At 27.2% G+C, this 25,472-nt stretch overlaps 3 protein-coding genes across 3 annotated transcripts; 1 reads left to right on the top strand and 2 right to left on the bottom strand.

Moving 5' to 3' along the window:
* Positions 1-1,521: 1,521 nt before the first annotated feature.
* LOC136083448 (histone H2A-beta, sperm-like) lies at positions 1,522-1,872 on the bottom strand. The gene has a single exon (XM_065802848.1). The coding sequence runs from the start codon at positions 1,870-1,872 to the stop codon at positions 1,522-1,524; it is 351 nt and encodes a 116-aa protein (XP_065658920.1).
* A 10,475-nt stretch (positions 1,873-12,347) lies between these two features.
* LOC136083447 (52 kDa repressor of the inhibitor of the protein kinase-like) lies at positions 12,348-13,706 on the top strand. The gene has a single exon (XM_065802847.1). It carries the CDS (start codon positions 12,348-12,350, stop codon positions 13,704-13,706), a length of 1,359 nt encoding a protein of 452 aa, XP_065658919.1.
* A 3,828-nt stretch (positions 13,707-17,534) lies between these two features.
* Positions 17,535-25,472, bottom strand: LOC136083979 (intraflagellar transport protein 140 homolog). Its single transcript, XM_065803954.1, has 7 exons — positions 25,424-25,472; positions 22,427-22,609; positions 22,152-22,352; positions 21,864-22,074; positions 19,019-19,185; positions 18,263-18,404; positions 17,535-17,995 (listed from the first exon to the last, which is right to left on the bottom strand). The coding sequence occupies exons 1-4, from the start codon at positions 25,454-25,456 to the stop codon at positions 21,937-21,939; spliced, it is 555 nt and encodes a 184-aa protein (XP_065660026.1). The 5' UTR covers positions 25,457-25,472; the 3' UTR covers positions 17,535-17,995; positions 18,263-18,404; positions 19,019-19,185; positions 21,864-21,936.

Genomic DNA, 25,472 nt, shown 5'->3' with positions numbered 1-25,472 from the left:
AATAATGAACTTCAAGCAGTAATTAGAGATCCTAATGATAATAGTTTAGAAAATATATTGAATTTTGGAAATATGGCTTTAAAGATGGCTGGAAAGCAAAGTAAAAGGGAGAAACAACTTACTTGTGACACTGCACAGTCAATTTACCACACATGCAATGGTATTGTTGAACTATGTAAATCATTATTGGATAGCTCACATCAATTGACATATCTTAGTGAGTTTTCTACTGATCCATTGGAAAAAAAATTTAGCCAATTGCGCCAAGGTTCAGGAGGTACATATTTCATAACAGTACAACAAGTGATTGAAAAGTTGAATATTTCAAGAGCTAAGCTTTTGCTGTCACTTTATAACCCAGAGATAAGTCTTGATACAACCCATTCTTGTCTAAATTGTGGTTTTCTATTTGATGAGCCCTCGGCTGAGATATTTGACAATCTACCAGATCTCGAATCTTTTATTTCTCTCGATACAAATATGGCTCTTATATCTATATCAGCATATTTAACTCGTAAAGAGAAAGAACAATCGGAAAACGAATTACTAGATAAAACCACTTTTTACCACCAAAAGTATGGACAAAACATAGACTCAATTGACCGTGGTGGGCCTAATATTCCCACAGATAATACCTGTCAATGGGTAATATTTTCTTATATAGTTTTCAATGCAATTAAGGATAAAGTGTGCAGAATATCATTAAGCAATATTCTAATGATGATTTCAGAGTTTTAAGATGCAGCAACCGCATGGAAATATTTTTTCAAATTTTTTTTGAACAATTTATGTAAACTTCTGACTCCGCATTCAAATAAAGAACCAGCTAAAAAAAATATTAAAATTGTCGTGAATTCTTTGACAAATTTAAAAACAAAAAAATATATATATTTTATTTAATTAAAGTTTTTATTTAAAGTTTTTTTGTTGATTATATATATAAATATATATATATATATATATATATATATATATATATATATATATATATATATATATATATATATATATATATATATATATATATAATTTATGTTTTGTTTTAATTTCATTTTTTAATTATAAAGTAAATCTTTTTGAGAAAAAAAAGTTTTTTGAGTTAATAAAAAATTACTAAACAGATTTTTTGAGTTTTTGCTGTTTATAAAATAGGCCCCCAGTCAAAACGCCGTTTGCGCGTTGGCAAGGCCTGCAGTATAGATCGCCGTGGTTACATGATTACTTATTTTTGTTTTCCGCTCCATTTAAAATTTTCTGTTAATGGAAATCTACCTTTAAAGACACAATTAAATAAAAAATATGAATGCGATTCTACAACTTGTATTGGTTAACAAACGCAAAAAAAAATTTAGTTTAATTAAAACTTTATTTCTATAATAAATTTAATTTAAAAATATTGAAGTAAACGGACAAGCAAAATTTACATAATTGTTTACCTGTACGATAATCCGGAAAACGCTTAAAAACGTTTTTTAAAAATGTGTGGCTATGAAAATAGCCATTCCACGCACCAAAAATAAATTAGTGCTTAGTTAGTGACTTATGGTCTTTCTCGTTATGTTTAAGAAGCAACGCAAACTGAATATTTGGTGACACACCACCATTTGCAATTGTAACTCCAGCTAATTGTTTGTTTAACTCTTCGTCGTTTCGGACAGCCAACTGCAAATGACGAGGATTGATTCTTGTTTTCTTGTTGTCGCGGACAGCGTTACCAGCCAATTCTAATGTTTCAGCAGTAAGATATTCCATAACTGTAGCCAAATAAACTGGAGCCGCTGACCCAATACGATTTGTATAGTGTCCTTTGCGCAAAAACCGATGAATGCGTCCAAATGGAAACTGAAGGCCGGCTCCAGAGGATCGAGTCATTGCTTTTCTATTAGTTTTTCCACTTTTACCACGCTCTGAAATTTTTATTTAGTTATAAAATAACCTTATTTTTAATAAAAAAATAACGAAATGTAACCAATCAGTTCCAATAAATTGTTAAATGTGTTTGTTGCAATTTCTTTCGTTTTGTTTATAAACAAGCAAGTGGTCTCAAACTACCTTTTTTAAAAATCGAATTTTCAAATTATTTTTATTTCGAATTTTAACTTTTTTTTAGAACTCTTTTTGCTAGTTCAACGAAAAAAAAAAGATTTTAATTTTAATTTGTTTTTATATTTTAAGAGGTCTGAAACTAAAACCAAAAACAGCTTTTATTAAAATTGCGTTCATACACAGTGTTACAAAATGAAAATTAATTTGAACTTTGTGTGCCTCGTAAAACCTTTTTGGGTATAGTACATAAATGGGTATAGTACACAAACACAAACTTTTGGGTATAGTAAACAAATAGGCTGTCGCATTGGTATAAATTCTAAAATCAGACTATTTCGTCCGTGTGTGAAAAAGTGGTTTGAATGAAAAATAAATTTTTTTAAAGGCAAAAGTAATATACAACTCTAAACCTTAAAAAAATTAAAAAAAAAATTAAAAAACAACCGTACCGCAAAAACCACAATGTTGGCTTTTCTACATGCTATGTCACAAAGTGATCTAGCATGTAGAAAAAGATTCAGGATTTAAAAAACTTGATATATTATGATAGCTAATATGTCAGCCTTTAAATTAAAGCAGCTTTAGTGGTTTTATTTTTTGTTAAATACTTTGGTATTTGCACTAGAGTAAACATTTCAAGTATAAAAGTGTGTAGTTTTTTTTGTTTTGTAGGAGCCAAGAAGCCGTATCAGATAGTAAGTTAGCAAAATATAGTTTTTCTATTACACAGTGGGTCAGAAGCCGGCAAAACCATACAAAAAAGTTTTTAAATTTTGAAATTTTGAAAAAGGCAAATTTTGCTCAATATATTAATAAGCCAGAAATTATATTTTATTAAAAAATAATTTTTCAATAAAACCCCATATTTGTTGTTTAAATATTTCCTTAAATACTTTTTATCAATAACAACAAAAAAGTGTGAAAATTTTATTTATTTACATCTTTTGAAAACTTTGATTTCTTATTTTAAAGAAGTTTAAGTTTATTTTTTAACTCCTAAATGACTTATATAGTATTATGTTAATATTTAAATCACATAAAAAAAAAACATTTTTTGCATTTTATATAAATATTTTCAACAATGCAAACATCAATAATTTTGAGTTATAAGTTTTTATTTTTTTCAAAAATATCATTTAAAACCATCGGATCAACCTGTATCAACCGCTTAAAATGATATACAATTGAATACCAATATGACATTGATCTTGTGGTATAAAAATTGGCTGCCTATAGCTGCCTAAACGAATGCACTTTTAAATTCAATTAACTACGTCCACGTTTCTTGTTAATGCGTTTTTGATCGATAACAAAAAATTTAAGAAGATTTGAAATTTAAAAACTGCAGTTTGACTTTATAATAATTTTTATTAAAGACATAAGTTTAAAATTAAACATTTTTGTATTTTTTAATTGCTTTCCAGTAACTTCCTCGTATTTGCTCAATGAACATTTAGATCGCATTGAAACCATTATTCTTAATTTTTTATGCTACCGTTTTAAAGTAATAAAAACTCAGAGACTGTGATAAAATATGAATTATATACTTCTACGTAGTACAAGTTTGGGACATAATATTTATTATTTATTTTATAATTTCCGAAAACAATAAAATTATATGTAATCGATAAAAAACACGATAACAACCAATGAGAAATAAAGGAAAGGAACTGAGTTTCATAGTTACTGCTCGTAAAAAAATTACTTTATTAAAAACATTTTAAATTACTTTCTTTCAAATTAAAATTATTTTATTGAACAGACAATCTCTTAAAAATGGAAAGGAGATATCTTATGAATTATATAATGGAAAATAATTTACTGCAAAATGATGATTTACATGCAAAAATTTTGAGTTTTGTTTCCCAAAGCAATTTTGAAGAATCTAATGATAACTTGTCAATTATTTCGAAATTCATTTACCAAGCTAAAAACAAGTGGAAAAAATTGAATAGAACAAGTGCAGTATTTGATTAAAAGATATAAAGTTTGGTTAAATCAAACTATATTTGACTGTAAAAAAAAAAAACTTTACTTTAACTATGTGTAAATTTATTATAATGTGTATAATTTATTTGTATTATTATTACGACGATTTAATAATTGATAAAATAATATTATACTTAAAGGTGGACGCCCTTCGATTTTGTTTGAAGATGCGTCTGTGAGAACTAAAGATCGCATAATTAAAGAGCTTTTGAGTAAATATAATTTAAACGAACTTTTTTTTGCAGCAAGCAAAAGTTTGAAAAGGGATAAAAGGTTTGTAGAAGCAAAAGTGGCTAAAAAAATATACAACAAAGAATTATCGACAGAATCACTTACTTCAGAACAATCATTAGCGCTAGTCTTAGATGCTTATTTATCCAAAGAAACTTATCAGCATTTAAGAAACAATGCTCTTCCATTCAGCTCTCTATACCCACCCAGTGGGCACAATGACGTTGAAATAACGTTGAAACAACGTCGCAAACCGACGAAATGCAATGTTGAAACAACGTTGAAATTTGGTGGAATTGGAAACAAAATCCGACGTTGAAAACCACGACGTTGAAACAACGTCAATGAAAACGTTTTTTCAACGTTGTTCTAACGTCTTATCGACTACATATCATCCATATTTCAACTTCGATAAAATGAAAATTAAAATTTCAACGTTGAAACTACGTTGTTTTAACGTCTTATCGACAATATATCAACCATAGATGGTTGATATATTGTCGATAAGACGTTAGAACAACGTTCAAACAACCTAATTTTAACGTTAAATTTTGGTCATTTGATAAAAATTATACAGCCTATTGGATATAACTTATATCCAATAGGCTGCAGCCATGTTAAATTGTCACCGTTAACATGTTAAATTGTCTCGACTTGGATTGCGATAAAAAAAGACAATAAAAAAGCAATATTTTGCGCTAAAAGTATTTCATGTTCAAAAAATTATTTTAAGGGAGTTTATATAAGAAATAGATAGAATGTTAACATTTTATCTATACATTTTATATTAACATATTCGAATCGTCATTTACGCACCGACCACCACCATTGGATCTGTCGGGGGCATATTTCAACAAACTCATGATATCTGTTCTGACTTCAGCAACCGTAGCAGTCGCTTTACTAAGCATGACGCTCTCTATAAAAAAAGGTATTACCTGAGTAATTTGCAACAAATACAGCAAGAACTTGAAATTAAAGCAGCACCAAAGCATCAAATTGTGTTTTTCAATAACAGATAACATTACTCATGACATACCAACAACAACCTTACAAATGTTTGTGCCTTCAAATTTCTCTTTATCCTTGCCGCTAGCTATATTGAACTTTGATTGTAAACCATTGGTCATCAACCTACAACAAAAAGTTATTATTTTTATAAATATATTAAACTTTGATACTATATCAGGTTAGGTAGCCTAATGGCACCGCGTATACCGCGGAATTCCGAATGGTTTTAAAATTTCAAAAATTCAATGACTTTTTCTTTTTGTATAAATAGGTCAATTTCAATAAAAATTATACATATATATAATAGATCATCCAGGTCAAATTTGAAAAATCCGAAAAATTGTTTGCGGAAAAAGTCCAGAATATGCCCCTACCCCCCTTAATTTTCCCTCTTAATTTGCTTTCATCTAAGTTGCTTTTTATTTTTTATTTTTAAATTTTTTGGAAACCTTTTTTAATTTTTGTATAAGTGATGGCTAAAAAAGCCTAAAAATCAAATATATTATATATATTTATAAACTTGTACGGTTGGAAAACATTTCATATATATATATATACATATATATATATATATATATATATATATATATATATATATATATATATATATATATATATATATATATATATATATATATATATATATATATATATAAAGATCTGCATGTATAGGTAAGCAAAATGTGATGAAATTGCTTACCTTTCTTTAAGTAACTTTTAGTAGAAAAAGAAGAGGGAAAAGGAATAATAATGAAAATAAATTAATCCCTGACCCAACCCAAACTCTTCGATGTGTTATCAACTCCCTTGCAAGTTCTCCCTAAATCAGTCGATGTATGTACTGAAGCCCTTAACTATCCCTAAATCAGTGTGACGTCATAGCGCTTACCAAAGTATGCAATATCACCCATCTACTTAAAATAACTTCCTTAGCAACTAACCTTTTCATCACATTTTTTGTATTTTTTTTAATAGTTTTACCTCCAATTTTAGAAAGTTTGTTAACCTAGAGGTTTAAGAAAATAATTCACATTTATTTCATCATCACATTTATAAAGTACACTTATAAAAAGTTACAAGTAGATTAACAAAATGTTAAAAAACGAAATTTCAAAAAGTAAAGATAAGTATATTCTAAGAGGCCATAACCATAAACTAGTACGTCAGATGGTAAGAAACTGCGAGGAGCTGTATAACTTTTTTTCAAATAGAATTATCGCCCCATGGAATGCGCTTTCGCAAGAAGCAGTGAACGCTCAATCCATCAAAGCTTTCAAAAAAAACTTAAGAAAGTAACTTTATAGATACAATTACTGCTTTGTCTGTAGCTTCTGTATCTCCATGTTCTTCAGCATAGGGGGCCTGGTGTAGTACCTCTTCATCAAATTATAAATAGATTATTGTATTTGTATTTGATCCATGAATAATAATAATAAAGAAAACAAAAAAAGTAAAACTAATTCCTAAAATGTAACCAAAAAGAAAAATAATGGTTTAAAGAAACCTACCACTCTTCAGATTTCACCTGGGAATCGCTTAAACTACAGTCATAATCACTAAACGACTTTTTAAACGAAGAATTACAAATTATTCGTTTTTTAAAAAACCACAAAAACGCAAGTTTAATTGACCAGAATGTTTTTAACAATATAAACAATGTTTTTATTTTTTTTTTTTTTAATAAAATGTTTTTTTTTTTTTTTTATTTTTTTTTTTTATATGCTGTATATATATATATATATATATATATATATATATATATATATATATATATATATATATATATATATATATATATATATATATAACATATGATATATATATATAACATATGATATATACATAAAATGTATGATATGTTAATAATATATCATATAGACTATAATAATCTAAATACTATATTATATTATTGTTATTATTATTATTATTATTATTTTTATATTTACAAACATATATATATATATATATATATATATATATATATATATATATATATATATATATATATATATATATGTATATATATATATATATGTATATATATATATATGTATATATATATGTATATGTATATATATATGTATATATATATATATGTTTATATATATATAACATCGATAATATATATTTTACATTTATATAATATAAAATAAATATAGTCAAATATACTAACATGCATAGTAAAACAATTTAATCAAACTCTAAAAAACTACTTACTTAAACAAACTCTAAAACAAATTCAAGCAAATTCTTTATGCAATACACACTGATGAAATAAAAACAAAAAATCTATTTAATATTTATCACTAATGCATCGCAAATTAAGCAATGTGGTATCGTTAAATTGACAAACTCAAAACCTCATGAAATGGCAATAGATGGCCTAATCAATGACTCCTAAAGTCACGCATGCGTATTTGAGTTCTCAAAATGCAAAACGAACGGTGGAACTCGTAATATAGACGTTGAATTAACGTTGATGCAACATCGCGTTAAGTTGATCGTTTTCAACGAATTTTCAACGTTGATAAAATGTTGATTTTTGGTTATATGACGTCGCGACTAAAAATCAACCGTAAATCAACGTTGAAATAACGTCGTGTGTCCACTGGGCATCCTATCATATTGTAAAAGAGGCTAAAAATAAATGCTACCCTGAAAACATTCAGGTCAGTGACTACTCTGCAGAGGTTCCATTACAAGCTCTGCTTTTTATACTGCATCAAGAATATGTTCAGCTTATAGTGTTGTGTTAAATTCACCTGTGCTTAACGATTGTACTAAACTATTTATAATATACAAAGCTGGTTTTGATGGTGCAACAGGACAATCTGTTTATAAACAACTGTCAGATGTTTCTAGTGAACTTCATACAGATGAATCATTTTTCATAACTTGCTTGGTTCCTCTAGAACTATATTGTTTCAAAGATGACAAAAAAAAGGTTGTTTGGAGAAATCCGAAACCATCGTCAACTAATTACTGCAGACCTCTGAGATTTAAATATGGAAAAGAATCAAATGAAGTAATTCTTGCAGAATATGAGTCAATTATGGCTTCTATTAAAGAGATAACATTATCTGTTGTACCTGTTTTATTGGAGGACGGTACAACAAAGGAAGTTGGAATACAACATATTGTAAATTTAACAATGATAGATGGAAAAATTCAAACTATTATTTCCACAGCAACCAACTCATACCAATGCTGTTCAGTGTGTGGTGCATCTCCAATCGAAATGAACAATTTATCTTTAGTTGTTCAAAAAAAAACTTTAGAAGGCAATATAAAACATGGCGTTTCAACTTTGCATGCTTGGATAAGGTTTTTAGATTTTTTTATAAATGGAAAATAAATGAGTTTTTTAGTAATTTGCGTAATTATGTAATAAAATTTGAAGTTTTTAAAAAGCAAATGTTATTTTTTCCACAAATTATGTTTTTCAATATAATAAACTGTTTCTAACTTAAAAAAATAAAAAAATTTTGGTTTTAGAGGTTTTGACTAGAAAATGTCACTTTTGACCCACTGTGTATTACCAATGGATTTAACTGAGTACTTTAATTCAAAAAAAGATTATTGATTGTCGTTGCATTCGTTATAATGGTCGTATATCAGATGATTTAACACCATCAACTCAGCAACTCACTATGCTGCAAATTAAACGGAGAACATCAAGACAATTAGGAAATTGCTTTAGGCCAAAAGCTTGACATTTCCTTTGTTTGCAACAACATTCAACTTTACATTTAATAAATTTTTTTTTAGTTTCTTCTTTCTTTCTTTTGGCTTCCTTCTTATGCTATATCTATGTTATCTTTTTCTAACTCTATTTGATTAAAAAATTATCGTTAAATATTTAAGAGTACATTAGTCGCTTGCAGATCAATCAATCAATATATTTCCACCTTAATAACTGTATATAAAAAAAAAGAAAGTGAGGGACATTTACTAACAGTTACAAACTGATGATGCGTAAAGACCTACGATGGCATAAAAACAATTATTGTAAAAAATAAAAATAATATTAATAATAATAATAATAATATTAACTAAAAACAATAATAACAAAATAATAATAAATAATAATAATATTAAATAAAAACAATAATGACAAAATAATAATAATAATAAATAATAATAATAACAATAAACAATAATAATAATAGATTGAATGAGGCAAATCATAACAGTAGCAGTAAATAGAATTAATTAATAGCAGTTAAAGTAGTAATAGTGGTTAGTAGGAAATAATAATAATAATATCTAAGATATGGTAAGGCATATTGTATTGTTAGTAAGAAGAAGTAAGTTTTTTTTATAATTTTTTATATACTTTTAATTTATACATTAAATTTAAATTTTTTGCATTTAATTAAAAATAAAATGTAACATTTAATGTGATAATATATTGTTTAATATATTAAATGAAATTTTAATTTTTTATTTTTTAATTATATTATTTCAATATATTTTAATCATTTTTTGTTTGTTTGTTGTTGTTATATATTAATATATAAACACATACCTACAAATACACTCATACACACAAACATAAATAACATACCTACAAATACACCCATAAACACTACCATACAAAAACACCCATAAACCCATACCTACAAATACACCCATATACATATACACACAAACATAAATAACACCCATACACACAAATATAAATACAGTTATACATACATATACACACATATACACACACTCATACAACACATATGTACATATACACGGATACATATACACACATATACTTATACATACGTACGTATGCATATATATATACACACATAATTAATATAAACAATCACATATATCATACACACATATACTCTACACAGATATACATATACATACACATATACTGATATATTTGTTTTGTAGTTTCATTTGGTATTTGCCTGATAAAATCTTTTACTTGTTTAATAAATATTTTTTTATTTACTTGTTTGGTAGGTTTTTTAATTTCAATAGGTAGGGATTTCCAGGAGTGAATTGAATGATTTTTTATTGATGTGATACCATACTTAAATGTCTGCTTTGATGAGATTGCTAATTTGTTGTAAGATACAGATTTAAGATTGTGGTTGTGGATATTAGCTGTAAACTTGAAATAATTGTTGAATACCAATGGTATATTTTGGTGTATAACGTCCCATGCGAAGGCACTGTTCAACAAGTCGATCATTTAATCTAATTTCATTATTTTTGAAATACTATAAATAACATCAGAGTCAAAATTATTTGGCTGAAAGTGGAATATTTTCAAAGACTTATTTTGTAGATTTATAAGATTCTTTTTATTTAAAGTATCATTCTGTTTCCATATCTGGCACCCATAGTTAAGGTGTGACCCGAAGATGGCATACCAGATACATATAGAACATATCTAAATACTAAAAAACCAGATACAACCAGATTGTAAATACTAAAATAACAGATGCCTATAGAACATATCTAAATACTAAAAAACAACTTTCAAGTAAAAATTTAGATTTTGCTCTAGGTTCAAACACAAAGTAAGTTTTAATAAATTCTTGCAATTATTATGTTCTAAAAATGTTATTGATTTTTAATACGTAAAAAAACACAATGCAAACTTTGTTTAAAACACTGCAATGACATCTTAATGATTTAAGATTATTGACCTCAATTGAACTTTTTCTTAACGCTGATTTTTATTATAACCACCCAACTTTTCAAAATGTTTTTAATAATAATCCAAGCTCTTTTTTATGTTTTGATAACATTCTTCCTTTGTCAGTCTCCCTAAGTTCTTTGGATACAGGAAAAAAATGTGAAGAATTGGTACAAGAGGAAGCTGTTAATAATTGTAATGATAAAAACTGGTTTTCTTTCCTTTGTATTCTTGCATTGTCAAGTGTTTGCAGCAAAAAATAAAATGTTTATACCCAGATTTTGGTCTACCAAAGTATAAAAGTTTATTTAGCCATACTATTTTACCTCGTATAAATTCATTAACAATATTAAATCTTTTTATCTCCTTTTTTGTTACGTAGGGATTTTAAATTTTTTTTCTCCTTTTCAACACAACCATTATACTCTTTTATTAATGAGAGAGAATTTAAAACGCGAAATTTGCGATGGAATTGGCAAAAAGTTACAGACTATATAAATTTCTATGTTGAATCTAAACATCAAAATTGTAATCTTTTGAAACAAAAAATAAAAAATAAATCTATGCTAATTTCTAGTCAATCATCTACATCTTTATCCAGTTTTTATTAAAATTACTTTTTGGGAACCATTTTCTTTACCCTCCAATAATTACGATATTGGTTATTTGGTTTCTAAATATACTAGTTATTCAAATGTTGCAAAAACCTTAAATATTTCTGAACTTCAAAATTTAGTTCAATCTGTTTTTGTTCCTAGTAAGAAATTTATTTTTCCTAAAAATAAAAATGGACGAAGTTTTCAATTTATATGGATAGAAAAATTTCCATGGCTTACATACTCAAATATATTTGATGGAGCTTTCTGTTTACCATGTGTACTTTTTGGGCACAGTTTTCCATCTGAATGTAGTTTAGCTGAAAGATTATTTAGTAAGCCTTATGATCGCTGGAATGATGCTTCTCGTTACTTTCAGAAACATGTATTTGGCAAAAACAATAAGTCTGTCTGCAGAATAAAGGTTTACATGTAAAAACTGCTCAAGTTTTATTTTCATTATCATCAATTTGGTCTTGTAAAACAGAATCAATAGACATTATATCTCAAAATTGTTTAATCACAGATTTCCAAAAATCGACAGTTATTGCAACCTATTATTGAAACAATTATTCTTTGTGAGCGTCTTGGGCTTTCTTAACGTGGGCATAGAGACGACTCTAAGTTTCATCCTGAAAATGGTGAATTTTCTAATCACACTGCAAGAAATTTTATTGAACTGCTACATTTCCGTGTTCAAGCTGGTAATAAAATTCTTGAAGATCATCTCAAGTATCATTAACAAAATGCTTCCTACATATCTAAGACATCACAAAATCAACTAATAAAGTGTTGTGGAGAAGTTGTTACTGACGCAATAAATGGAGAAATTAAAAACTCTAAGTATTTCTATTATAGCTGATGAAGCCTCAGACAGTAATAACAAAGAACAACTATCATTAGTAATACGATTTGTTGATTCCAAGTTCAATATAAGAGAAGAATTTATTAGTTTCTTACATTGCACTAACGGTGTTACTGGTCAAGGATTAATTAGTGTTTTGTTAAAAAGTATTTCAGATTTTTTGTTGGATATCATGAATTGTAGAGGACAGTCATATGATGGTGCTGGGACAATGTCTGGACACACCAAAGGGTTATCATCTCGTGTTTTAAATCTTAATGAAAAAGCTATATATGTTCATTGTTACAGTCATAGACTTAATTTTGCCATTTGTGCATCATGCAATGTTCAATATGTCAAAAATCTTCGAGCGCATGTTAAAGATGTATCATACTATTTTAATCTTTCACCTACAAGGCAACAAAATTTAGAGGAGCACATTGAAAGAACTGCTCCAGTTGCTAGTAAAAAAAAATTGAAAGATGTTTGCGGAACACGTTGGGTAGAAAAAGTTAATTGTTTGGATACTTTTCAAGAACTTTTTATTCCTTTGGTTTCTTGTCTTGAAGAAATGTCTTTAAATGTTAATAAGAGTTTTAATCACTCAACGTCTTCCAGTGCATTCTCGCTTCTGAGGTTATTAACAGGTTTTGACTTTATTGTTGCTTTATGTATAACAAGAAATGTCTTTGAGATTACTCTTCCAGTTACACGAATGTTGCAGTCAAAGAGTAATGATATTTATGATGGTTTAAATCTTATTCGGGCATTAAAAGATGTTATATCTTCGCTTAGAAGTATAGCTGATCAACACCATCAAATGTGCTATGAACAAGCTCTAAAAATAGCCCATGAGCTAAATGTTACTGAAGCTAAGCCAAGAAATTCATTTATTTCAAAAAACAGAAATAATGCTCCTTTGGAATGTGTTTCTGATTATATTAAAATAGCAATCACCACTCCTTTGTTAGACCGTCTGAGTACTGAACTAGGCACAAGGTTTGACAACACTACCATAAAATTTTATAAAGCGCTTGTCCTAGTTCCTACTAAAATGATTTCAGAAGTTCAAAGTTCTCGTGACACTAGTTGGAAAGAATGTATAGTACCTTTTAGTGAATTTTACAGGGCAGATTTACCAAATCCACTAGCTTTACCTGGTGAGCTTGACCTATGGGAAGTTTATTGGTTAAATTTTGAAGGTAATGTCTCTTTTAATATTACTGAGACTTTAAAAGCAATAAATTTTCCTGGCTTTGAGAACATAAAAATTATTCTACTGTTACTTGCTACCTTTCCTTTAACTTCATGTGAATGTGAGCGCACATTCTCTTAGCTTCGGCGCCTGAAAAATTATACGCGAAGCACAATGGTAGAGGAACGCTTAAATGGTTTAGCTTTGATGAATATTTATACAGAGTCAGTAATAGATATCGAAAAAGTTATTGACAAATTTGCAATTAATAATCGTAGATTAAGTTTTAAATTAATATTAAAAAATAAAAATAGAAAACTAATATATAAATAATAAAAAATAAAAAAAGTAAAAAAATTAAAAAAAAAAGAAATTCATTACTGCTAGGTAAAAAGGCTATTTTCATAGCCACACATTTTTATAAAAGATAATTTGGCATGAACATATTGGCATACAATGTTTTTTGCTGTTACCTTCAGGTGTATCGATTTTGATGCGGTTCATTCTTTTAAAGTTTTGTGTTATGATTACAAATGTTATGATTTAATTTTTTTTAGATTTGTTTATCAGCAAGGTTGAAAAGAATGAAGATGGGTTTACAATTTTTTTTTTAGCTAACTGGAATACTAGAATGTGACACTAAATATATGTTTATATAACTCCATATTGATTGTTTTTTTTTTTTTGATTTTTGGTCCCCTTAGTTGTAACAGTCTTATCACAAAGCGTAGCTGAAGAGGATTTAATAGGAAATTTGTGCCTCCTCCTTTACCAAAGCTTTCTTTGAACCAGGGATATCTTGCTTCTGAAACATGCAGCTATTACATCACGGCTGTTCATTATAATATTATAATACCTAATGTAAAGAATTTTTTAAATAACAAATATATAAATTTGAAACAGTAATGTGTAATCGTATAACTTATAATGGGGTATCAGCCAGGATCCAGGGGGGATGGGCCCCCTACACCATAATCTTAAAGTCCTAAATGTTCTTAGAATTCAGAACATTTAGAATTAGAGGACCTTTTTTTTTTTTTTTTTGGACGTACCCAAATAACTTTTTGCATCCGCCCCTGTAAATTATATAGAAATGCTATAAAATTTCTATAGAATGTCTATTAATTTCTATAGAAATTGCAATAAAACTTTTTTTTCTATAAAACAAAAAGTAGAAAAAAAAGTTCTATTGGAATTTCTATAGAAATTAACAGAGATTCTATAGAAATTCTATAGAATTCTATAGAATTTTTAAAGACCATATATTCCAAAAGTTTATAGTAATTCTATAAAACTTTTTTTCCTGGGAAATTAGATATAATACAACCTAATGGAACAAATTAATATCAAATAAATCCAATTCACCCATCTTGATTCAACAATACAAAATAGAAAGTAAATTAGTTAAAAACTTGGTGAAGTTAAAACGTATTGAATACGAAAAAAGAATAAGTGAAACATCAAAATAAGATCCAAAATTATTTTACAGTTATGTTAATTTAAAGAAAAAAGTTAAAGGAGGAATAGTTTCAATTTCTGATTAATGTAATAACACGGTAACGAATATTTTTAGCAAATATTTTAAACAATAGTTTCACTTCAGTTTTAAAAATGAAGATAAGCATAACATACCAAATATGCTGCAGAAGACTAAAATTATTCAAGATAGATATAAACAGTATAATAACTAGTTATACTATTGAAAATAAATTAAAAAATTTGATGTCTACAAAGCTGTTGGAGTAGATGGAATGAGCTCATATGTCTTAAGTAAATGTCATAGTACTCTCTGTGAATCATTAAATTTAATATATATAAATCGTTGATTGAGAAACAATTGTTGAAAAAAACAAACCTGAACTCTGGAAATCAGCAAATATAACTCCGATTTTGAAAAAAGCTAATATGAACAATATATCATACTAGCATGAGTTACCCGGCGTTGCCCGGGCCAATATTTAAACTGGCTTACTTGATATCTGTACACAAAAATGGGCCCAAAAAATGGTCCCCTCTGACCCCGGGGTCAGAGGGCCCATTTTTGGGCCCCCTTGACCCCGGGGGTTGGGGTACGGGGTCAAAACCCAGCTAAGAACCTTCTCCCCCTCGAGGACTACCCCCACGCCAAATTTCATCGAGATCGGTCCGGCGGTTTGGATTTCTATAGAGAACAAACAAACAAACACACACACAAACACACATTGCCCTTTATATATATAGCTGGAGTTACCCGGCGTTGCCCGGGCCAATATTTAAACTGGCTTACCTGATATCTGTACACAAAAATGGGCCCAAAAATGGGCCCAAAAAATGGTCTTCCTGACCCCGGGGTCAGGGGAGCCCATTTTTTGGCCCCCTTGACCCCGGGGATCGGGGTACGGGGTCAAAACCCAGCTAAGAACCTTCTCCCCCTCGAGGACTACCCCCATGCCAAATTTCATCGAGATCGGTCCGGCGGTTTGGATTTCTATAGAGAACAAACAAACACACATTGCCCTTTATATATATTAAGAAGATAAGATATCATTATATGGTTTCTATTATAATTTAACTGGTGTTTACCTTAGAAGCTTGAACTATTTGTAAATATCCATGAAATGTAAAAACTTTTATTTCAGAATATTTTTTATTGTAGTTTTTGTTTAAACTCGGTTTCTTATATATCAAATTTTAGTTTTATAGTGTATTTGTACAGGTTCAAGGATGTTTTAAGCTAACTCTCTGACTATTTATTTCTTGTTTATTTATTTTTATTATTTCTACTTTTAAGTTTAGGTCTAATACAAACCATAGTTTGTTAACCGAATAAAATCAAATGATTATGCTCGCCACTCAGAGTCGGGTTTTCCAGCATTTTGAATATTTTTATTTTTTTCTAGCTGTTTGTTTTAGATTATTGTATTGTTAAAAAATATGATTTCCATTTGGAAATAAATGTGTTATGTTCAGCTTTAATTGGTGAATGAAACATGTTTTTCCAACTTATATAGTAAATACGAGTTTTAAGGTATTTAAGTAACTGAGGTAAAGTTACTAATGATAAAAACTAAATGATAAACACCCGAGATATAGAAAATAACTTTACCAAAATGGTTAAGGACGGTTTTTTAGGATAAAGTTTATTATTTTCAAATCTCAACAATATCGCTAATTTTTATACTTATTATATAAAAAAAAGTTCAAAAAAACATTATGAACAGTAATTTAAAAACAGCCGAAATTTTTTTTTTTTTCATAATAAAAAACTTTTTGACATACCCCTGTTTAATATAAGTTACAAACAAGAACGTTGGAAAGTATGGCAAGTTAAAACTTTTTGCTTGTTAAGCGAAACAAACAAATTAGAATGTTTTAAACGACATCTCGTACAACCTAAAGTATTTAAAGATTTCAAGTCTACTCAAAATTTTAACAGCGGAATATATTTTAAGCTTAAGATATATTCCGTAATTAAAAACTTAAGTAAAATTCCGCTGTTAAAAATACGTAATTATTAAAGGAGATAAAAAAGTAAAGCTTCTATTTTATCAGGTTCCAAAATATTCCAAATTTTTTAACGATTCTTATCGAAATAGCTCCTCTTATAAGAGAGCTATTTTGAAAAGAATTTTTCAACGATCCTTATCAAAATAGCTCCTCTTATAGGAGAAGCAACGATCGTTGATTTGGATTATTTTGTTTAGAACGGGTAAAACATAAATTTTACTTTTCGATTTTTTATAGCCCTTAAGAATAACGTATTTTACAGATATGTCCTTAAGTACATTGATACACATCGGGAATCCCGGAATACAAATTTATAATAATGTTATGGACGTAAGACGTAACTTATTTAAAGTATTTGGAATATTGCATTAAAAGCAAGAACCTTTTTTTAAATTCATTACGTCAATTTAACATATTTAAATATATTCGATTAAGTTATTTAAATTGACTTCAGACACAAACCAAATAAGGAGACAGTGAAGTAAAAAAAAGCTTCTTGGTATTTCTATATTATATATGTTAAATGTTTTAAAAACCTTCACTGAATATTCTTATTTACAATAAAAATTTACAAATAAATTATAGTTTTTTTAAATTAAAAAGCTGTGTGCGTACGTGGGCGCATATCAACGTAACTAAAACTATTGATTTGCAATTTCCTTTTCTTTTTATGAGAAAAGAAAATCAAATCCTCAATGTTCTTAATCCTGAAAAAAAAAAGTTTTTATAACTAAACGCATCCATCTTTTCATCTTTTATAACTAAATGTATCCATCTTCTTCATCTATCTCTTCCTCTGGATCTTTAAATATTTCTTTGTCTTTAGTTGGTTTTAATGCGATTCCAAGTTCTGTATATACTTTTTGAATATGCCCTTTAGAAATAACTTTTTCAAGTTTTACGGAAGGACAGCACTTGCGAAAATCTTCCATTAAATGATATGCCTAATAAATATTTTAGAAGTTTAATGGAAGTACACACAAAACATTAAGAACATCTACAAAAGAAAAACGAGATTAACAAAAATAACTTTTCCCATAACAATATCATGTGTATGTCAATAATATTATTAACAAATTACAAAAAATAATCTAAAATATTGACAATAACACCAACATCGTGACCTACAACATTAAGAACATCACAACTTCTACAAAACGATGCAATAGAAAATTAACTACAAAAAACACTTAATAAAACAATATTTTTACTTTTTTATAGTTACGAACATTAACGTAATGCTCTATTAAGAAAGTGTAAATATGTTTAACTTGTATTGCTACATTAACATCCGGATCTTCTAAAAGCAATTCACAAGAGCTGACGCTTTCATCAGGAGTGCTCGAATACTCTCTATAAAAATTTATCTATATCTATATCTATATCTATATCTATATATATATATATATATATATATATACATATATATATATATATATATATATATATATATATATATATATATATATATATATATATATATATATATATATATATATATATACACATACATACATACATATATACATACATACATACATATATACTAATTTATATATATATATACATACATATATAAATTAGTAATAAACACTTATCTAACTTTTATCTTCTACTTTAAGTTTAACCATTGCTGGATCATCAGGAAGAGTTATATATATCCAAGAAGGAACTCTTCCTGATGATCCAGCAATGGTTATACTTAAAGTAGAAGATAAAAGTTAGATAAGTGTTTTTTACTAATTTATTATTGCTCTGTTCTTTAAGAACATTGAGCACTCTATTTGTAAAATACACTAACATAATTTACATATAAACATATATATATATATATATATATATATATATATATATATATATATATATATATATATATATATATATATATATATATATATATATATATATATATATATATATATATACATATACACATACATACATTCATATACGCTGAAAAAACTCACTTTCTTGCATGTATATATTTTTTCATGAGAGTTAATTTTGTTTTGATTAATGCAAGTTTTTCTTCTTGAACTGTAACATTTTTTGGTTTAGCTTTTGAAAGACACTTGTAAGCCTCAGTAAGTGCACCAAATACTTTTTCATAATTCTCAAACTCGTCTATCTCAACCTGAATAATAGTACATTTATATAAAGGTAGTTATTAAAAAATCAAAAAGTTTAGATGAGACATTAGATGAGGACATGGGAATATCTCAAGGGAAAATTTAAACGTAAAAATTAATTAGTTATAAATTTCTATTTACTATTTAACATTACTATGGTTTTGAATTTTAGAAGAGTTGGTTTTTTTTGCAAATTATTTGTGAATATATGTATATATTTTTTTAATGTTAATTCACCTCCTCAAGGTCTGGAAGGCCGCTACAGTAATACATATATGATTTTTCATATATGAAATCCCATATATGAAATATCAACAAGTTTCTTGAACTTCAAAAACATCACTAATAGTAAATACTCATGTATTGCCTGCTTTTATTTTTATTTATGTAGTTTTTAAATCTTAAATTACCATCTGTGAGAGATATTTAAGTTATTGAGGACTTTTACTAAACTTAAGCATTTCTTTCCACTGGTATGGTTAAATTTTGTTTAAAATGAAATTTAAAACATTTTCTTTAGATAAAAGTTTAGACGGTAATATATACCTGTGTCTAATTCAAAGGCTTTTTTAGGGAATTACATAATTTTTCAATGAGGTTATTTTTCACTTATTTATTTTCCACTTATTTTTCCTGATTTTTTGAAAAATCAAGATGAGAAGTATGTCTTTTATCTCCCAGTGTGGTTTTTGTATCTCTCCCAGTATGGTTTTTGTATCTCTCCCAGTGTGGTTTTTGTATCTCTCCCAGTGTGGTTTGACATTGAATAGTGTTGTTGTTTACTAATTGAACCAATGATAATTTTTTTAAAAAATTGTGGTACATGATGGAAAATAACATGTACTTTTTGTGTGACTGAGACAGAAAGATTTTTTTCAAAATCAGGATCCAAGTTATTATTTGACAACATCTCTGAACAAAGCAAGGTATAGATGAACAAAGTATATTGATAGAAGTTGATTTTTTTCAGAGAGATTCTTTAAAGGATACAACTCTCTAAAAAGCTTCACACAATCATTACCATTAAAATGCCCTCCATAATATTTAAAATTACTATTAAAATGCCCTCCATAATAAGGTCGAATTGGAATATGCAGTGATGTTTTGTTATTTGACAAAATGATTCACTACCCCAAGTAGCAAATAAAGCTCCATGGGTGGAATAGCTTCAAGCAAAAGCTTGTTACCAGAAAACTCAAGCAATGGCTAATGGATAACATTCTTGAAGTTTTCATATGTACCCAGAACTAGATCTTTATGACTATATTACAAAAAGTTTTAAGCTGACCACGGTTCAATAGTCAACATCATACTAGTTTAGAGGAGCCAACATCATACTTTGGTTGGTAAAGTTTTGTCATTTGCCATTGGTTTTCTTTATGCAGATGGTGTAAACAGATCTTCTGCACACTTCATGAGTTTTAGAACATTTTGGTATTTTGTTTTGAAGTTTTTAACCTTTTTTACTAAAGTTCAAACTTTTTTCTTGATAAAGTGTTTTTACACTGAAAAATTATTTAATAATTTAATTTTTTTTTTAAATATCAAAAAAGAGATTGATTAGAAAAGAATTTAATATGTAGCAAAAAATTTACAATAAATTTTTTTTTATTGGTAATCATAGGTTGGTGTCCCCTAATGAGACCCTAACCTATAATAATTAAATAAAAAAATAATTATTTAATTAATTAAAAAAAAACAAACTCTTAGAACAAACCATTAATTAAACACTCTAGTGTAGTTATTATTATTTCCTAAACTTTTATACAAAAATTGTTTTATATTTCATTTTACACAAAATCTAAACATAAAAGTAGAAAAAACACTTGAAATGAGTAAAAATATTGTAACTCATAAATCTCTACTGTTTGATTTTTATTTATTTCAAGTATTTTTTCTACTTTTATTGTTAGATTGTGTGTAAAAGTAAAACAATGACATATAAAATCTTACATGTGAAAAATATAAAAAATCCCAATTATAGGATTTTAAAACCACTTGAAATAGATATCTACCGGAAAATGTAATTAACCTTAGAAAGGTTTTTATTGGATATTTTCTTAGTATCAAGTCCTAAAATTTCAGGGTGCGTGAAATGAAATGGGAAACTATTAAATTCTTTCCTGCTTAAATTTACTATATTTTTATTTTTATAATAAATTTTTTTTTGTTAAAAAAATGGAGAAGACATTTTTTATGTTTATAAGATCTCAATATTTATTTAATGTTAATGTTTTTTTATTTTGGAAAAAAAATTTATAAATAAAACAATATAAGAAAAGTAAAGTGACTCCTAAAATATTTTATTTTGCTTGACATGAATGAATTTATGCATATTGATATGTTATGGTATATTATGAATATTGGTATGTTATGGTATATTATGAATAGAAAAGAGTGAATAAAAAAACACCTGAAAATTTTTTTTTCTAAGTTCACTCCAACCTTGTCCCATACTCCATTCCCGACACAGGATGATGCAACAAACAGTGTCACATTAAAAAATTAATACCATGATTTTAATTCAATGATTAAGTAATTAGTTTTGTAACCATGACAATTCATTAGTCTATAAATTCAACACAAATTTTATGGTACTTTATGGAAAAAAACACAACATGAAAACGAACATTCATTCTCACCCCACTTTCCCCTGATATATTTGTAGAGCAAAAAAACATACCTGAGCGCAAGACTCATAAAATGTTGATAATGATTCAAGAGCACGTCCTTTAGTATAAAAACTAATAAATATTCTAAGAATTTCTCAATCTCTGCCAATCTAAAGACTGCAAATAGTTTGCAGCCATTACATATATTTCTTTTTGTCTTGATACACCAGCAAAAAATACTATCTTTTCTGTATCTCCTGATTTTAATAACGATTTCATAGCCTAAGAAATAAATTATAAACATATAACAAAACCAAAAACAGGAAAATGTTAAAATAATAAAAATTAGACGCAGTAACCTTCATCTTGTTTCCAGCCTGAGTAAATTTTTTTGTGGCAAGGTGAAAAGAACCTTGTTTGTATGCACATTCTCCAATTTTTTCAAGTAAGTATAAACGATATTTTGCATCAGAGTGTTCTTTGGGAAAAGTCATTTTTTCTGCAATTTCTTCTGTTATTTGGATATCATGATCAAGGCACATTCGAAGTGCTTCTTCAAACTAAATAAGAATAAATTATGAAATAAAAAATAACTCAAATAAAATTTTAATTTTCTAAAAATCTACATTTTCACCTTTTTTGAACCAATAAGAAGATTGACTGCTTTGTCAAGCTGATCATTTTCTATGAAGAAATCTGCACATTTATGTAGTACTTGTGGATCAACATTCTCATCAAGATCGTCTGATATTAACTGCAGAGCACCAAACTGCTTTGAACTGAAGGCAAGATCAATAGCTTTTGAAACACTTCCTCCCTGAATCAGAATAAATTAAAAACACAATATTAAATAAATAAAAATGTAACAGTCATACAAGCTAAAACTTCTATATAATAGTTTCTTATAAATAGCTGAATTTTGTTGTTTTACCAAAAATATCAGTAGGTGTTTTAAAATTGGTTTTTGATACACAGTGAAACATTTTTAAGTAATCTTGGACATATTAAAGTTTAATCTCCTTAAACATGACACTCACATTTTCTTGGTACCGAAAATTTCTGAGAGGTATGAAAGGTTTAATAGAGAGAGGTAAGAGAGGGTAAATAGAAGGAGATAAAAGACGTTAAATAGAAAGAAGTACAATGGGGTTAATCAGGGAGATAAGAGAGTAAATAGAGGGAAGTGGGTTAACAGAGGGAGTTAAGAGAGGGTTAATAGAGGGAGGTAAAAGAGGTTAAATAAGGAGGATAGAGAGAGTTAACAGAGGGAGGTAGAGAGGTTAGGGAAATAGAGCAAGGTAAAAGAGGTTAAATAGAGGGAAATAAGAGAGGGTAAATAGAGAGAGGTAAGAGAGGGCAACAGGATTTCTGAAAATATGAAAAAACAACTGTTTTTTCATGTTGTTAGCTTTTTCACAAAATAGCTTTCTACTTTTTTAAGATTTATGTTTGTTATTTCAGGATTTAAAAATAACAAATGTTTTTCTATCTTTAACGTTTTGGAAATAATAAATTTTTCCTTGGTAATAGCTTATTAAAAGAATAAAGTTTTTTTTGGTACTTTATTATTTTTGTAAGTAGTAACATGTCAAATATTCACATCTATAAATGATGGTTTAATTTTTAAATTGATAGAAATTATGAAAGTATTGGCAGTGGCCTCTATTTTATATTTTATGTGTGTGTGTGTGTATTTATTTTTGCAATGTTGTTGCTTATTACATTTGTAGCTATAATACAAATGATATTTCATCTTAATATTTAAATATATCCATGTTTTATTTTTATATTTTACCATCCTTCTGATCATATCTCATTAAACATTGTGTTTTCTCATTCATTCATTATCTCTCATATCATCTCATCCACTCATTTTCTTTTTTCTGATATTAGTCTTACTATTTTAAATACTATTGTTGTTCTTTTTGTTTTTTTAAATCTTTTTTATTACTTTTTGTTCTTTTATTTTTTATGTCACTCTAGGTGTCACTCTAATGACTAGTTATGTAATTAAGGTGTCACTCTAATGACTAGTTATGTAATTAAGGTGTCACTCTAATGACTAGTTATGTAATTAAGGTGTCATTCTAATGACTAGTTATGTAAATAAGGTGTCATTCTAATGACTAGTTATGTAATTAAGGTGTCACTCTTAACATTTCATTGTTCCAAGCTCAACAATGAAATGTTAAACTGTTAAAAAAAGATCTTACATGCAAAAGCATTTGTTTTTTTTTAAACATGTATAAAATAAAAATAGTACATAAGATACATATAAAGTAAGCATAAAGTATGTATTTGAATTTACCATAAAAATGTCAAGTTGATCATAAGTGCAGTTAAACTATTAATATTTTGTTTATCTTTTATTTTCTATTTTTTAATGGATTTATTGATAAGAGCTTTTTGTCAATTTAAAAGCTCTCTTGGCTTTTGTTGTTTCAATTGAATAATTTTACTATTTTATTATTGAAAGAATGAATTCAAGAATTATAGATAATGAAAGTTTGTATCTGTCTATATATTTATTGCAAGGTCTTCCTTTATGCATGTTAGATAATTATTTGAGTGATAACTTAAATTAAAATTTATATTCTTAATTGCTGAGTTGCTAGGATGCAATTTAGATTTTTATTACATGGATATTTCATACAACTTTAACAAAATTGTAATTCATTTAAATTTATTTGTTTTGATTTTCAGTTTTGTTGATGATAATGACAATTATTAAGATGATAATCCTAAAGATGAAGATGATAATCCTAAAGATGAAGATGATAATCCTAAGGATGAAGTTGATAATCCTAAAGATGAAGTCGATGATAAAATATATGTTAAGAATAACATCTTAATAAAATTAATAATCTTAATAATAAAAAATCTTCATTATTTAAAAAAAAATGTTTCCATCATTGTTTAAATAAAGTATTGAAAAGATCAGAGAATATTTTCAACTTTTTGTTGTAAACATAAAAGTTCTTCATTATTAAATTAAAATCTCTTTGAGATATAGATACTAACGTTGTAATTACTACAATTATATTGAAATATAAATACATACTTTGGATGTATTTACTATATTTATATTGAACTTTTTATTAATATATATACTTAGGTTGTAATTACTATATTTGTAATGATATTTACAGCTATAAATACTTTGGTTTTACTCACCATGGTCATATTTGTACAAAGTCTAAATATGAAACTATAGTGCAGTTAGTATTTCATTTAATTAAAGTATATCAATTAATTAAAGGCTTAATTTAGATGTTTTCTTTTGATGTGCACTTGCAAAATTGTGTTGTCCATGCTTTTTTATTATGTGTACTTGCATGCTTGTGTCGCCTTTATTTTTCAGGTCATCAAGTTAAACTTATTATCATATATTTAACTTATTAAAATAGTGGCACAGTAGTAGAATGCTTCCATCATAAAGGAGGTACAGAGTTCTAGTCTGCCAAATACCTAGAAGTACAGAGCTCAAAACAATTCTCAGTGCAGCAGACTTGTTTGTTTATTATTGTGTAACAAGAGTTTAAGGTTAGAGAGGGTTAAACAATTTAAAAAAGTGTGCCTCCCTAATCTTTTAAAAGTAAGTATGTAAAAAAAAAAGAAATAGACTACAAACCCTGTGATACAGTGCAATAGCTTTATCATCCATACCTCCTTTTTCTTCA

This window comes from Hydra vulgaris, chromosome 08, assembly GCF_038396675.1.
Source record: "Hydra vulgaris chromosome 08, alternate assembly HydraT2T_AEP".
In the NCBI taxonomy this organism is placed as follows: Eukaryota; Metazoa; Cnidaria; class Hydrozoa; order Anthoathecata; family Hydridae; genus Hydra; species Hydra vulgaris.
The sequence above is the reverse complement of the archived record's forward strand: the minus strand, read 5'-3'. Positions and strand labels throughout refer to the sequence as shown.